The sequence below is a fragment of the Pongo abelii genome, chromosome 4, assembly GCF_028885655.2.
Source record: "Pongo abelii isolate AG06213 chromosome 4, NHGRI_mPonAbe1-v2.0_pri, whole genome shotgun sequence".
NCBI classification, from domain to species: domain Eukaryota; kingdom Metazoa; phylum Chordata; class Mammalia; order Primates; family Hominidae; genus Pongo; species Pongo abelii.
The window spans coordinates 9709216-9726464 of NC_071989.2; the positions used below are offsets into that span (position 1 = coordinate 9709216).

The 17249-nt window shown below is 39.0% G+C and overlaps 1 protein-coding gene across 1 annotated transcript; it reads right to left on the reverse strand.

Annotated features, from left to right (window-relative positions):
* Window positions 1-3646: 3646 nt before the first annotated feature.
* Window positions 3647-6541, reverse strand: TAS2R1 (taste 2 receptor member 1). Its single transcript, XM_002815422.4, has one exon. It carries the CDS (start codon window positions 6323-6325, stop codon window positions 5426-5428), a length of 900 nt encoding a protein of 299 aa, XP_002815468.1. The 5' UTR covers window positions 6326-6541; the 3' UTR covers window positions 3647-5425.
* Between the last annotated feature and the right edge of the window lie 10708 nt (window positions 6542-17249).

Genomic DNA, 17249 nt, shown 5'->3' on the forward strand with positions numbered 1-17249 from the left:
ACTCCTCTCTTCTCTGGAGGGGCTGCTGGAGATTCCTCGTGACAGTACTTGTTACAGTTCCCATTACCTGGAGGTTACATTCATTTGTGCTCACAATGGTGAAGAAGCTTAGCCAAGCATGTGGTATGTATTATTCTTAATCCCATTTTGCAGATGAAGAAATTGAGACTCAGCTCCTGACAGCGCTAACTGCATTGCACAAAAGTTGCCTAAATCACCAAAATAAGCAGGTGCGGTTCTAGGGAAGAGAGCTGAGGAGACTGGGTTGTTGGCTTCGTGAATGCAGTGCTGTGGCTTGCCTACGGACTAATGACTTGTCTTTTAACAGGACTACACAAATCCAGTCAGCCTCCCAATCTAAAATGTCACACTCAAGGTTCCCTTTCTCATCCCATAGAGCTGCTTCTGCAGACTCATCAGCAACCAATGCTGCTGAAAACATCATACCTCATGATTAAAGGCATAAGTCCTTAGTTCAGGAATTTCAAATATTTTAGCAGATAAGCAGTGGTATTTTGGAGACTATTAATCATGAAATTAACTTCCTGACCAAATCCTATATCTGGTCAATGTTTCTAGAAGCCACCAGAATGGGTTTCAAGTGAAGTAAGACTTACTAATTTACAATTGCAAATGCAGCATCTGCTGTTCAAATGGGTGGTTTTTTTTTTGCCAGAGGACATTCCATGTATTTAGTGATATAAGATCCTAGTCCACTGTTAGCCACTTATTTATTTTCTACACTCCTTTTCATCTGTTCATCCTCAGAAGAATCTAAAACGTCCCCAGCAGTTGTGGAATTTGGGTCATTCGAGTGGTGCCCACCAAGTGCCAAGTCCAATCTAGCTACAGGACTTAATCCCTGCACACTCCCAAATTCAAATTCCACCCAGCACACTTAACGTGTGTGCTTATCTTGTAGTACTTACACCGATCCATGGGAGGGAGAGAGTTTAAGTCATGGAAGCAAAAGCTCTCTCAGAAGAGCATGCATCCCAACTTCAAGAGTAGAAACAGAGTGACACTGTACCTTTTTTCCTCAGAAATGTTGAAGTTTGAACAAAATGAATCTTTAGTATTTTAAAAATTGACCTGGGCCAGGCGCGGTGGCTCACACCTGTAATCCCAGCACTTTGGGAGGCCGAGGCAGGCAGCTCACCTGAGTTTGGGAGTTCGAGACCAGCCTGGCCAACATGGTGAAACCCCGTCTCTACTAAAAATACAAAAAATTAGCTGGGCATGGTGGCACACGCCTGTCATCCTAGCTACCCGGTAGGCTGAGGCAGGGGAATTGCTTGAACCCAGGAGGCGGAGGTTGCAGTGAGCCGAGATCATGTCACTGCACTCCAGCCTGGGTGACAGAGCAAGACTCTGTCTCAAAAAAAGAAAAAAAAATTGACCTGTCGTCAGAATTTTAAGCCAATTTTTGATTTAATATTATGTTGATGATCTTGTGGAGAAATGTTTAAAATAGAAACAATATAAAACGCCAAAAATAATAAAAGGAAACCTACACTTCATTGATATAAATACGTTTTAAATTTTAGGATACAATCGCCAATTCCTGATTCCCAGTCAAAAAAATTAAGTAGATCCAGATGTCACAGATGTGAATCCACATGTTTACATCACATCTTGAAAACAATCATTATTTTAATCCTACCAAGGTGTAAGTTGCTGTATTAGTGAGAGACAGACTAGTTTTGTGTTGAAAGACAGCAGTGAAGATGGCAGTGAAACAAATGTCCATGAGCTATCTTGAATTTGTATTGACTCTCCCCAAAATCTTAATGTTTTCAGCTCATTGAGGAAATTTTCCTAGTACATACCGTTCTCCTGGCATAAAGTTTTCCTAGAGAGTCTGCAATTTTTAGGTAACAAAGAATATTAATAATAAAAAAGGAACTTTCTACTGATCTCAAGTTTGTGTTAATATGATGTTCAGTCTAACTCCAAACTCATTCCCTAGCAAGACCCTCTTTAAAACATGTGGGTCTCCCCATCCTCGTCCTTTGGATTTTTCTCCATTATGGGTGCCATCTGTCTGTAACATCTGTCACCCCTTTGATTGCCAATGTGAATTTCTATGGTCTGGCTGGTTTCTTTCTCTCTTGCGTATTTCTGACTACCTGTTTCTCTTCTCACCCAAAGAGGTATAACTCTACAAGGACAAAAGTTATGGAAACTATATTTTCAAACCTAAAACACAACATCCATAGCATGAGAAGTATGCCTGTACTTAAACGTACTATGGGGCAAAACATTTGAACTGTCTGAAGCACCTAGGATGCCTGGTCATCAGCCTGAAGAAGACAGATGGTAGACATTAGATGTCTTTCTAGCACCTTCTTGTCTGGAGCATTGTATCTTCAAGCAATTGTTACACTTGAATGAATGACTGAGAATTTAAAAGGCATTTATCATTGGTGAGACTTTTGAACTTGTGTTCAACATTCAAATTGTGACTACATATGTATATATATACACACACACACACACGTGTGTATATACATACACACACACGTGTGTATATACATACACACACACGTGTGTATATACATACACACACACATATGTGTATATATATACACACATATATATATACACACATATATGTGTATATATATATACACACACACACACACACACACACACACGTAATTTTTTTTTTTTTTTTAGATAGAGTCTCACTCTCTCACCAGGCTGGAGTAAAGTGGCACGATCTTGACTCACTGCAAACTCTGCCTCCCAGATTCCAGTGATTCTCCTGCCTCAGCCTCCCAAGTAGCTGGGATTACAGGTGCACACCACCACACCTAGCTAATTTTTGTGTTTTTAGTAGAAACAAGATTTTGCCATGTTGGCCATGCTGGTCTCGAACTACTGGCCTCAAGTGATCCACCCACCTTGGCCTTTCAAAGTGCTGGGATTACAGACGTGAGCCACCACGCCCGGCCAACATTTATATTCTTAAAAGTCTATTTCTATAAGCACACAGATTTTTCTCTGTTGGTGTCATCATCTTCAGTCAGCGGAGACTGCGCAGAACCCCTGGGATTGGGGACTGAAAGAGCCAATGTCAGAACAGAGAGTGGGACAGAGTAAGATAGCCCTTCTCTCCTGATTTGGGCCTGCTCATTGAACCCCGATCTAAAGTGGAATGGAATAAGACTGCTGGGTCCCATTTCAGTAAGAGTCTGCCTCCTAGTGCAGAGTCTATTTGGAAGCCACAGACAGAAGCCATTTAACTAAGCAACAAGCACTGAATCTCCTTGGGTAGCGACAGAATGTAGAGGAAGTGTGGCACCACCACATTCTGCAATCAGCAGTCAACTGGCCTCACCTATGGGCATGTGATTCCACAGCCAAGACTCCCCAGGGCCATAATGTCCAGCCCCATCTCTAAAACTACAAGAGTGGGTACAAAAAGATGTTGCACCATGATAGAGGTCAACCCACTGTTCAATGAGGACAAAAGCAATTTGGCAAAGCTGGTGAGTGCAGATAAGCATGGCTCCAGACAGACAAAAGCTCAGTCTGTTTTGCTTCTAATTTGAGCAATTAGTGTCCTACGCAATACTCATCAACTCAAAAGCTAGGCAACATTTCTGGAAGGAATATGTTTCTAGGAAAGTAGACTATGAAAATGTTTTTAGAATTGTTTTATTATGAATTCTTTTTTTAAACATTTCTTGATAACAGTATACAAACCTAGTCATATCTTAATAGTTATCTAATTAGCTAACATTATTAAAGCAAGAGTTGCATGAAATAGAATCAGAATTTAGTATCAGAAAAAAAACACATGAGAGGTGTATCATGACAAATTTCTCCCTGAATGTTTGAAATTGCTCCCACTCTTTCAGGTGCACATATCACAGATTCAAGGAACAGAATATTCTCTGAACTTGAGAAAAAGAAAAGTGACTTTTCATTGTCCTTTCCCCCAATCAGAAGCAATAATTACATCCAGGATACAACTGATCTTCCCACAGCTGGCTCCCTGAGTGCGTGATTAGCTACAAACCTTCCTACCTAGTGGGACGTGGGAAAATGAAATAGCAGGAAGATGGAGGCTGTCATTTTGCTCCTTGGGGAATGAAGTGTGAAACCTGTGGGAAGTTGAGAGTACACTCAGAGCTTAGTTCCCATGCCCAAGAAGATAAGTACGTCCCTGAATCTTCTGAAGTAAAATCTTTCATTGGTGTATTATAACCAGGCCCATGTGGCTTGGGTTAGAAAAGCTGTATTTGGGTTCCTATTACTGGTGATTGACAAATCTAAACCTAAACCTACTTTGCATCATCGCGCCTGAACTACAAGTTACAGCTAAGCTTAAGAACATTTTTTACTTCATTTGCCTGTCTAGAAGCAAAACAGTTCTGAAGCTGTTTTGGAAATATACAAGTATATCTATCTCCATAATTTATCTATCTATCTATCTATCTGTCTATCTATCTATCTATCTATCCCTTAGTATTCAAAATCTCAACCAAACAGAAAATGCATTTGTGACTTGAAGCAGATGGAGACACCCCCAGCCCCACCCACCTACTGATGTTGCTTCACTGGGAAGACATGCAATGCAGGAAGAGTTCCAAATTACCACCCTGGGTTGAAAGGGTCTCAAAGCCAGGCACACAAATACAAAATAAAACATCTTTGCAGGTTATTGTCTGTTCAGAGTGCACAGCTAGGAGAAATGGAAAACAGGCATTCAGTCCTCGACTCCTCCTCCTCCTCTATCTGTCTTCCCCTTTATCAGTTGATTGCCCATGTCACCATGGCATCTAGGCTCTCTGCAGGATGAAGTAAGAGAATATGCTTATAAGGATGGAGAAGGCTTGCTTGTCCTTGCTTCGTTTGTGATCTGAGGAAAAGAATGGATCCATTGCCTGCAACTCCAACAAACAGAACAGAAATAATATCCAGGTAGACAAGAAATGAACAGTCAGCCCGTTAAGGTCAGGATAAACCATCGAAGACTAGGCATCAGATAGTCATGGACCATACAGCATTCATGTGTCCTTCTGACATCACGAGCTCAAACAAGTGCTTTTCTTTTTCATCAAACTTTTAATTTTGAAATAATTGTAGATTTGAATGCATTTGTAAGAAGGAATACAGAAAGACCCTGAACCGTTTACTGAGTTTTCCCAATGGTAACAACTTGCAAGATGATAGTACAATATCACAACCAGGATATTGACATTGATGTAATCCATCAACATATGTTTGCTTTCAAAATCAGTTTAACTGCTTGAAAAAGTAGCAAATCCATAGAAATACCTCAGGCTGGATAAACAGGCCTGAAGGGGACGTGTTGTATATTTATGAACAGGCTGCTTTGTCTGGCTGAGGGAAGTGTGGCAGGTGTGGGTAAGTCATTGAATCATGGGTTCTTTGAACTGATCAAAGTTCTCTCTCACTGACAGCACTTACTGTGGAGGAGGAACTTTTTTGCATTTTGTTTCAATTTAGGATTTCCTAAAATTAAGATGAGAGAGTGTCCAGAAGGGTATATACCAATCACAAGGATGAAGAATGGAAGGATGAAACTTCTGACATGAAACTTTAGAGAAGAGAGAAAAACTTTTATCATGCAGTGGGAGAAGTAGAGGATCACGAAGGACAGGATAGACAGCAACGCACTGATGGGGGCACCCCTGCCAGGAACCCTGCTGCCGGCCACTGTGTTTCTCATTTGCCGGGTGTGCCTCCCCAGAGAGAAAATCAAGAGCAGAACAGCAACAAGGAAGATAAGCAATGGCACTAAGAACTCAGCAACAAAAGAGAAAATCTGTATAGCCGGTGTATCTTCTTTTTGAATTGTAGCATTTTGGGAGAAAAAGTTCCTTAAGAAGTATGGGACCATAAACCCTGCATATTTGCTATGGAAAACACAAGTCATAGATACATATAGCAGAGATCCCAGGATCATCCATGGGACCAACTTGGATATCTTCATCTTCAACCAGATGAAGAGTGGGTGAGGCACGCTGGCAACCTTGGCACAGTAGAAAACGCCGAGCCATGTGGCAAGCCAAAGTTCCAATTCATTTATAAATAAGAGAATTGCACAATTCTCAGAACACATGATGAATTCTATGAAGAAGATAACAATCACATTAACGTAGAAGATGAACAACTGCAGAAAAATTCTAGAAACTGCCAGGCAAGAAAGAAGGAGATCCAGCGGAGCCATTTTTCTGTGCTTGATCAAGTCAATGCCATTCACCACCACAATGATGCCATTTGTGAAAGTCCCAAGAAGAAATTGTATCACTGCAAGAAGAAAATGGATAATGAGGTGAGACTCTAGCATTTTAGGAATAAAAAATTATTTACTAAAAAATTATGAAGTTATAGAGTTTTGGACAGGTTGGGTTGTTCACGCTCTTCAATTAGATCAGGACTCCTCTGGGGAAGAAGACTAACAATAAAGGCATGGGGCAGGAAGGTGGTGTACATTTGTTTATGTCACTGCTTTCTCTATTTAGTTCTGAGACAGTCAAATAAGGAGGAGATACTCTAGCAACAATTTGCTTCTTATTGATGGCTTTTGCATTTTATAGGTTTACCTAGCTTTCAGAGTCATCACAGGCAAATAATGGAATCAGACACCTTCAGACAGCTGGGAGAACAGCTCCTCCATAGTAATTAGCCAAAGATACTCAACTCTTCATCTCTACTACAAAAAATTGATTTTGCCTACAGGTGTGATTCTACTTAATGTTATCTGTGTACTCTTTAAAAATATATATTTTTGAAATTTTCACTTATGTTATGATGATATGGTACAACCAGCAACATAGGACCCCTGAGTAGTTCTCCAATATGCAATGGTTGAGCAATTCAAAACTATCTGTAAAATAGTTATAGGATAAAATATACATAATAAAATAAAAGTATCACTAAGTATAAAATCAAAGTAATTAGGCTTGCACATACGTGTGTACACCAGGTCAAAGACCTAAAGGAAAGTAAGGTGCAATGAAATGAAGACAAGCACTCAGCACTGTTCACCCTGGTCAGCAGCTGCAGAGTAATTCAGGGGTTAAAATCTTTTCTCTCTTATTTTTCCAAAACTATGAGAGTTTTATGACATGAGCTAGTTGTTCTAGTAGAAAAGTAAAGATAAAATAGTACCTGATTAAATTTGTTGCTTTCACTCTCTAACACACTATGAAAAATTAAATTGGTATTTCTTAATACGTATACCGTGCTGCCTGTAATGCTGAAGTGGGTTTTCTCAGTCTTTACATTATTGACATTTTGGGCTAGATAATTCTTTGTTAGGGCAGGGGCTGTCCTGTGCAATCTAGGAAATGTAGAATGTCTACCACATTCCTGTCCTCTACCCACTAGATGCCCTCCCCAGGCTGCAACAACCAAAGTGTTTCGAGACATTGCCAAATGTTCAAGAGTGGCAGAACCACTATGAGGAGACAAAGGTAGATAAAGTATAGTTTGTACCTTCCAGTTATCCCAAGACTAAAGGCAGAGTGAGCCACATATATAATGTGATATAAAACTAAGTCCTGTCTCTCTCTTTAGAGACAGTCTTGCTTTGTCACCTAAGATGGAGTGCAGTGGTATAATCGCAGCTCACTGCAGCTTCAAATTCCTGGGCTCAGGTAATCCTCCTGCCTCAGCCTTCTGAGTAGCTAGGACTATAGATATGCACCACCATGCCTGACTACTTTTTAAAAAATTTTCATAGATATGGAGTCTTGCTACATTGCCCAGGCTAGCCTTAACCCTGACCTCAAGCAATTCTCCTGCCTCGGCCTCTTGAGGTATTAGGATTATAGGCATGAGCCACCACTCCCAGCCAAGTTAGTTCTTTAAGACAATTCATCACCAGAGCACAAAGTGGGGACCAATTCAATAAACACTGGGGGAATTAAAGCTTCTCCAACTTAGCACTTAATCAAAAGGTACCTGGCAGACCCGATAATGAGGCACATGTCTCAATGAACGTGTGTTACTTTGTCTAAATGTGTCATAGAGAATACTTAAGATTAATCTTATTTTTAGAAAACTGGAAGGGAAGTCATATTTTAAAAAATTAGTAGTGAGAGTAAATCTGTAGATTCTTTTATGGCTTTCGCTGAATAGGATCGTCTATGCCATCTTGGACTCACTCTGTCCTTCCTGACACAACTACAGTGAGATGAAGGAAAGAGACAGGATCATCTTCAAGGAAGCAGCAAGGGAGGTGTTCATGAGCAGATGCCATCAGAATGGATCCAAATCCAAGCATGCCAGGAGGATGAGCCTTGTTTTCCCTCCAGTAGAAAGAAGAAGAAACTTTGCAACTTAGAAGAAACATTCTGCAGCTTAGAAAAACAGAAATGTAAGGGCATGCAGCTATGAAATACAAGCATACTTCCATAATACTGTGCATTAAATTCTAGACCACCAAAATACAAGAATATTGCAATAAGGCCAGTCACACTAATTTGTTGGTTTTCCAGTACATATAAAAATTATGTTTATACTAAACTGTGGTCTATTAAGTGTGCAATAGCATTATGTCGTAAAAAAGATATACATACTTTAATTGAAAATACTTTATTACCAAAAAATGCTAACGATCATCTGAGCTTTCAATGAGTCATAATCTTTTTGTTGGTGTAGGGTCTTGCTGCACCAACAGCAAGACTAATCAGGCTTGCTGATTGTTGGTGGTCAACAGCTGCTGACTAATCAGGCTGGTGGTTGATGAAGGTTGGGTGGCTGTGGCAATTTTCTTAAAATAAGACAGCAATCAATTTTGTGCATTGATGAACTCTTCCTTTCACAAAAGACCTCTTTGTAGCATGTGATGCTGTCTGACAGCATTTTACCCCCAGGAGAACTTTCAAAATTGGAGTCAGTCCTCTCAAACCGTGCCACTACTTTATTAACTAAGTTTATGAAATGTTCTAAATCCTTTATTGTCATTTCAACAATGTTCACAACTTCTTTACCAGGAGTAGTTTCCATCTCAAGAAATTATTTGCTCATCTGTAAGAAGCACTTTCTCATTTCTTAAAAACATCATCATAAGATGACAGCAATTCAGTCTCATCTTCAGGCTCCACTTCTAATTCTAATTCTCATTCTATTTCCACCACATCTCTGGCTATTTCCTCCACTGAGGTCTTGAACCCCTCCAAGTCATCAGGAGGGTTGGAGTCAAATTCTTTTACACTCCTATTATTGTTGTTGTTGTTTTTTAACTTCCTTCTATGAATCACTTCTTAGTGGTATCTAAAATGGTGAATCCTTTCCAGAAAGTTTTCAATTTACTTTGCTCAGGTACATCAGAGAAATCACTATCTATGGCAGCTGTAGCCTTATGAAAAGTATTTTATAAATAATAAGACTTGGATGTCAAAATTACTTCTTGATCCATGTGTTGTAAAATGGATGTTGTATTGGCGGGCATGAAAACAACATAGATTTCCTTGTACATCTCTCTCAAAGCTCTTAGGTAACTAGATGCATTGTCAATGAGCAGTACTATTTTTTAAAAACTATTTTTTTCTGAGCAATAGGTCTCATTCATTTTTTATGGCTAAATAGTATTCCATAGTGTGTGTGTGTGTGTGTGTGTGTATATATATATAAATGTTCTTTATCCACTCATTCATCGATGGGCATTTAGACTGGTTCCATATTTTTGTAACTGCAAATTGTGCTGCTATAAACATGCATGTGCAAGTGTCTTTTTCATATAACGACTTCTTTTCCTCTGGGTAGATACCCGGGAGTGGGATTGCTGGATCAAGTGGTAGTTCTACTTTTAGTTCTTTAAATAAACTCCATATTGTTATTCACAGTGGTTGTACTAGTTTACATTCCCACTAGCAGTGTAAATGTGTTCCCTTTACACCACATCCACACCAACATCTATTATTTTTTGATTTTTTAATTGTGGCCATTCTTGCAGGAGTAAAGTGGTATCTCATAGTGGCTTTAATTTGTGTTTCCCTGATAATTAGTGATGATGAGCATTTTTTTCATATGTTGTTGGCTATTTGTATATCTTGAGACTTGTCTATTCATGTCCTTTGCCCATGTATTGATGGGATTATTTGTTTTTTTTTTTCATGCTGATTTGTCTGAGTTCCTTGTAGATTCTGGATATTAGTTCTTTGTCAGATGCATAATTTGTGAATATTTTCTCCTATTCTGTGGGTCATCTGTTTACTCTGCTGATTTCTTTTACTGTGCAGAAACTTTTTAGTTTAATTAGGTCCCATCTGTTTATTTTTGGTTTTGCTGCATTTGCTTTTGGGTTCTTGGTCATGAACTCTTTGCCTGAGCCAATGTCAAGAAGAGTTTTTCTGATGTTATCTTCTGGAACTTTTATGGTTTTAGGTGTTATATTTAGGTCTTTGATCCATCTTGAGGTTGTTTTTATAAGGTGAAAGATGAGGATCCAGTTTCATTCTTCTACATGTGGCTTGCCAATTATCTCAGCAGTATTTGTTGAATATGGTGTCCTTTTCCCACTTTGTGTTTTTGTTTGCTTTATCAAAGATCAGTTGGCTATAAGTATTTGGCTTTATTTCTGGGTTTGCTATTTTGTTCCATTGGTCTATGTGCCTGTTTTTATACCAATACCATGCTGTTTTGGTAACTATAGCTTTTTAGCATAGTTTGAAGTCAGGTTATGTGATGCTTCCAGGTTTTTTATTGTTGTTGTTGTTGCATAGTCTTGCTTTTGGCATGTGGTCTCTTTTTTGGTTTTAGTTTTTTTCTAGTTCTGTGAATGATGGTGGTATTTTGATGGGAATTGCATTGAATTTGTACATTGCTTTTGGCAGTATGGTCATTTTCATAATATTGATTCTACCCATCCATGAGCATGGGATGTGTTTCCATTTGTTTGTGTCATAGATTTCTTTCAGCAGTGTTTTGTATTTTTCCTTGTAGAGATCTTTCACCTCCTTGGTTAGGTATATTCCTAAGTATTTTGGGTTTTTGCAGCTGTTGTAAAGGGACTGAGTTCTTGATTTGTTTCTCAGCTTGCCCATTATTGGGGCATAGCAGTCCTACTGATTTGTGTACACTGACTTTGTATCCTGAAACTTTACTGAATTCATTTATCTGATCTAGGAGCTTTTTTGATATGTCTTCAGGGTTTTCTAGGTATACAATCATATTACTGGTGAACATAACAGTTTTACTTCCTCTTTACTGATTTGGATGCCCTTTATTTCTTTCTCTTGTTTGATTGATTTGGCTAGGACTTCCAGTACTATGTTGAATGAAAGTGGTGAAAGTGGACATCCTTGTCTTGTTCTAGTTCTCAGGGAGAATGCTTTCAACTTCTTCTCATTCAGTATAATGTTGGCTGTGGGTTTGTCATTTTATTATCTTGAGGTATGTCCCTTCTATGCCAGTGTTGCTAAGGGTTTTAATCATAAAATGATGCTGGATTTTGTCAAATGTTTTTCCTGCATCTATTGAGATGATCATATGATTTTTGTTTTTAATTCTGTTTACATCATGTATCACATGTATTGACTTGTATATGTTAAACCATTCGTGCATCCCTAGCATAAAACCCACTTGATCATGGTGGATTAGGTTTTTGACATGCTGTTGAATTTGGTTGGCTAGTATTTTGTTGGGGACTTTTGCATCTATTTTCATCAGGGATATTGGTCTTTAGTTTGCTTTTTTTGTTATGTCCTTTCCTGGTTTTGACATTAGGGTGATACTGGCTTCACAGAATGATATAAGGAGGATTCCCTCTTTCTCTATCTTTTGGAATAGTTTTAGTTAAGACTGGTACCAATTCTTCTTTGAATGTCTGATAGAATTCAGCTGTGAACACCTTTGGTTCTGGACATTTTTGTTGTGATTTTTTTTTACTACTGTTTCAGCCTTGCCACTTGTTATTTGTCTGTTCAGAGTTTCTATTTATTCCTGACTTAATCTGGAGAATTGTATATCTTATCCACCTCCTCTAGATTGTTTAGTTTATGTGTGTAAAGATGTTTATAGTTGCCTTGAATAATTTTTTGTATTTCTATGGTATCAGTTGTAATATTTCCTGTTTCATTTCTAATTGAGACTATTGGGTCTTCTTCGTCTTTTCTTGGTTAATCTCACTAATGGTCTATCAATTTTGTTTATCCTTTCAAAGAACTAGCTTTTTGTTTCATTTATCTTTTGTGATGTTTTTGTTTCAATTTCATTTAATTCTGCTCTGATATTTGTTATTTCTTTTTTTTCTGCCAGGTTTGGGTTTTGTTTGTTCTTGTTTCTCTAGTTCCTTGAGGTATGACCTTAGATTATTTATTTTTGCTCTTTCAGACTTTCTGATGTAGGTATTTAATGCTAAGAACTTTCTCCTAATACTGGTTTTGCTGCATCCCAGAGGTTTTAATAAGTTGTCTCACTATCATTGTTCAGCTCAAAGAATTTTTTTTTAATTTGCATCTCGATTTCATTGTTGACCCAAAGATTATTCAAGAGCAGATTATTTATTTCCATGTATTTGTATAGTTTTTTGAGAGTTCCTTATAGAGTTAATTTCCAGTTTTATTTCACTGTAGTCTGAGAGTGTACTTGATATAATTTTGATTTTCTTAAATTTATTGAGACTTGTTTTGTGACCCATCATATGGTCTATAATGGAGAATGTTCCACGTACTAAAGAAAATAATGCATATTCTGCAGTTGTTTGGTAGAATGTTCTGTAATCTATTAAGTCCATTTGTTCTAGGGTATAGTTTAAGTCCATTTTTCCTTTGTTGACTTTCTGTCTTGATGAGCTGTCTAGTGCTATTAGGGTAGTATTGGAGTCCCTCATCTATCGCATTTCTTAGGTCTTGTAGTAATTGTTGTATAAATTTGGGAGCTCCAGTGTTAGATGCATATATATTTAGGATTATGATATTTTCCTGTTGGACTATCCATTTATTTTATCATTATATAATGTCCCTTTTTGTCTCTTTTTTACTGTTATTGCTTTAAAGTCTATTTTGCCTGATGTAAGAATAGCTACTCCTGCTTGCTTTTGGTGTCCATTTGCATGGGATATCTTTTTCCACCCCTTTACCTTAAGTGAGTTCTTATGGGTTGGGTGAGTCTCTTGAAGATAGCAGATACTTAACTGGTGGATTTGTATCCATTCTGCCATTCTGTGTCTTTTAAGTGAAGCATTTAGGCCATTTACATTCAATGATAGTATTGAGATGTGAGGTACTTTCTATTCATTGTGCTAGTTGTTGCCTTAATACCCTGTTTTTTTTTCCATTGTGTTATTATTTTATAGGCCCTGTGAGATTTATGCTTTATGGAGATTCATTTTGGTGTATTTCAAGGTTTTGTTTCAGGATTTAGAACTCCTTTAAGCACTTTTTGTAGTGCTGGCTTACTAGTGGCAAATTCTCTTAGCATTTATTTGTCTGAAAAAGACTTTATCTGTCCTTCATTTATGAAGCTTAGTTTTGCTGGGTACAAAATTCCTGGCTGACAATTATTTTGTTTCAGGAGGCTAAAAATGGAACCCCAAGCCTTTCTGGCTTGTAAGGTTTTTGCTGAGAAGTCTGCTGTTAATCTGATAGGTTCTCCTTTAAGGGTTATCTGACGCTTTTGTTTCGCAGCTCTTAAGATTCTTTCCTTTGTCTTGACTTTAGATAACTTGCTGACTATGTGCCTAGGTGATGATCTTTTTGTGATTAATTTCCCAGGTTTTCTTTGAACTTCTTGTATTTGGATGTCTAGATATCTAAGAATGCCAGGGAAGCTTTGCTCAATTATTTCCTCAAACAATTTTCCAAACTTTTAGATTTCTCGTCTTCCTCAGAAACACCAATTATTCTTAGGTTTGGCCTTTTAACATAATCCCAAATTTCTTGGAAGCTTTGTTCATTTTTTAAAATTCTTTTTTCTTTGCCTTTTTCTGATTGAATTAATTTGAAAACATTGTCTTCAAGCTCTGAATTTCTTTCTTCTACTTGTTCTGTTCTATTTTTAAAATTTTCCAGTGCATTTTGTATTTCTCTAAGTGTATCTTTTATTTCCAGAATTTGTTATTGTTTTAATGATATATATTTCTCTTGATAATTTTTCATCCATATCCTACATTTTTAAAATTTCTTTAAGTTGGTCTTCACCTTTCTCTGGTATCTTCTTAAAAGGTTGAATAAGCAATCTTCTGAATTCTTTATCTGGCTCTTCAGAGATTTCTTCTTGGTTTGGATCCATTGCTGGGGAGCCGGTGTGTGTGACGTTTTGGGGTATTATAAAAAACTTGTTCGTCATATTACCAGAATTGCTTTTCTGGTTCCTTATTTGGGTAGACTATTTCAGTGGAGAGGTCTAAAACTCAAGGCCTGCTGTTAAGATTCTCTTGTCCCATGGTGTGATCCCTCAATGTGGTACTCTCTTTCTTTCCCTGGGGATGGGGCTTCCTGACAGCTGGACTGACTGCAGTGATTGTTGTTGCTCTTCTGGGTTTAGCCGCCCAGCAAGACTACCAAGCTCTGGGCTGGTATCAGGGGATGTCTGCAAACAGTCCTGTGATGTGATCTGTCTTCAGGTCTCCCAGACATGGATTCCAGTACCTGCTCTAGTGGAGGTGGCAAGGAAGTGAAGTAGACTCTGTGAGAGCCCTTGATTGTAGATAGGTTTAGTTTGCTGGCTTTCTTGAATGCTGGTTATACTAGCAGTGAAGTTGTCATGTGGACAGACTCAGGGCCTCTGCTTAGCCAGGATATTGCAGGCAGTGGAATTAGGTGTTGTCTTCTCCTTCCTGGGGTCAGAGTTATTCTGTCTTGAGTTGCTTTAATGACCTGAGTTGGTTGTCCTCCAGCCAGGAGATGGCACTTTCAAGAGAGCACCAGCTGCAGTAGTAGTAGGGGGCTGTAAGCTTGCCCTAAGATGGCCAGGGTAATTATTTTGGCTTCTCAGGTGATGGGTGGGGCCATAAAGCTCCCAAGAATTTCTATGTCTTGAGTTTGGCTACCAGGGAAGGTAGGGAAATACCATCAGGTGGAGGCAGGGTTAGGTGGGTGTGGGCTCAGACTCTCCTTGAGTGGGGCTTGCCACAGCCACTGTGGGGGATGGAGGTGGTGGTTCTCAGGCCAATCAGGATATATTCCAGAGAGAATCTTGGCTACCTCTGCTGTATCATATAGTTCACCAGGGAAGTGGGGGATAGCCAGTAGCAAGAGGCCTGACCCAGCTCCCACACAGTTGGTGAGGCTGGTCTCACTCCAGCAGTGCCCCCGCTCAGTGCCCAAGACCATGCGCACCCCACTGGGAAAGCAAGCATGGCTTTCAGACCTAGCCCCTCTCCACTGCCCGCTCCATTGGCAGCAGCTCCTGTGCTTGCTTGCTTATACCTGCGGCAGCTCCCACTCACACCCCAGACTCTGCTCAAGAAAACTTGTGCCCAGTCAAAACCATTACCAATTTCTGATGGGAACTTCCTTCACCCTGTGACCCCTCCGCAGTTGCATTGGCTGCCTTCCCCAAGGGACCCTGTGAGATATAGTCAATGATGGCTTCCCTGGGCTCAAGCTGGAGACTGGGAGTACATGCAAGGCACTACCCACTGCTACTTCTACTTTTATATTTGGCACAACTCGCTAAATCCATTTTATCCCTACGTAGGTTAAATCCTTCTCCTGTGATCTGGATTTTCAGATTCCCCAGTGGGTATGTGTGTTCAAAGGTGGGTTTTCCTCCTATCATGCTTTGGGAACTCACAGTTTTTTGCCTGTTTTGTGGAAATTGCAGCAGCAAGCCACTTCTTTCAAAGGATCTGTGAATTATTTTGGTTTTCCTGGCATGTTCCTGCAGTGGTTCTTGCAGCAAAAGATCATGATGTGAGTCTCCACACACTGTTCTGCCATCCATGTGGAAGACGCACATTAAGCCGTTATCTGCCATCTTCCCCCGATCTCCGACCTTAGCTAAATCTTCTGAATTGCTGCAGCTTCTACATAAGCACTTGCTGCTTTACCTTGTACTTTTATGTTAGATGACTTCTTTCCTTAAATGTCATGATATATCCTCTGCTAACTACAAACTTTTCTTCTGCAGCTTCTTCACCTCTCTCAGTCTCATACAATTGATGAGAGTTAGAGCCTTGCTCTAGATTAGGCTTTGGCTTAAGGAAATGTTGTGGCTGGTTTGATTTTGTATGAGAGCCCTAAAACTTTCTTCATGTCAGCAATAAGGCTATTTTATTTTCTTATCACGTGAGTGTTCACTGGGGTAGCACTTTTAATTTTCTTCAAACAGTTTTCCTTCGCATTCACAACCTAAGCATTTGGCCTATCATGGCTCTCAACATGCCTTTCTCACTAAGATTAACCATTTCTAGCTTTTAATTTAAAATAAGAGACAGGCAACTCTTCCTTTCACTTGAACACTCAAAGGCCATTTTAGGGTTATTAATTGGCCTCATTTTAATATTGTTGCAAGTCAGGGAATAGGGAGGCTCAAGGAGAAGGAGTGCAATGGGACAGCCATGTAGAGGGTCAGTCAGAACACACACAACATTTATCAATCAAGTTTGCCATCTTGTTCGGACACAGTTGGTGGTGTCCCCAAACAATTACAATAGGAACATCAAAGATCATTGATCACAGATCACCATAATGATACAAAAATAATAAAAAAAGGTTTCAGATAGTGAACAAATTACAAAAGTATGATAGAGACATGAAGAGAGCACACGCTGTTGGAAAAATGACCCCGATAAACTTGCTTGACACAGAATTGCCACAAACCTTCAATTCCTTAAAAAAAAAAAAATAATAATAATATCTGTAAAGCATAATAAAGTGAAATAAAATAAAATAAAATGAGGTATGCTTGTAGGGAAGCCAAGAACTCTCAGAAAAGCAGTTACTGCTAGTTCCTTGGTTTCTCAGTCAAGCTTCTATCATTGCACCTGTCCTTTCTATTGCAAATCTTGGTTAACCCACCTATGCCCTGCAAGACTCAGCTCTGTGAAGCAGATTTGTGCTTTCTTCTCATCCTCAGTACTCTTCATTCATTAATTCACTTGGTGTTTAACATATGGTGGGTGTGTTAAGTAAAACCAGACTCAATTATGTGAGGGAGGAAAAGAAAAATAAATATTACCAGAGGAAAAAAATAAATATTACCAAGCCACTTTGAAAGACAGTCATTGTTTTCTAGCTCTCTCTTCCTAGAGAACCCAGGCCATAACACCAGCATGGAGTTCATCCCTGTTTGCTGTCATATTGCCATGACATTTATGT

What these genes read in the sequence shown, in the direction of transcription:
- TAS2R1 (XM_002815422.4), bottom strand. Translation starts at nt 6,325, where the DNA reads ATGCTAGAGTCTCACCTCATTATCCATTTTCTTCTTGCAGTGATACAA.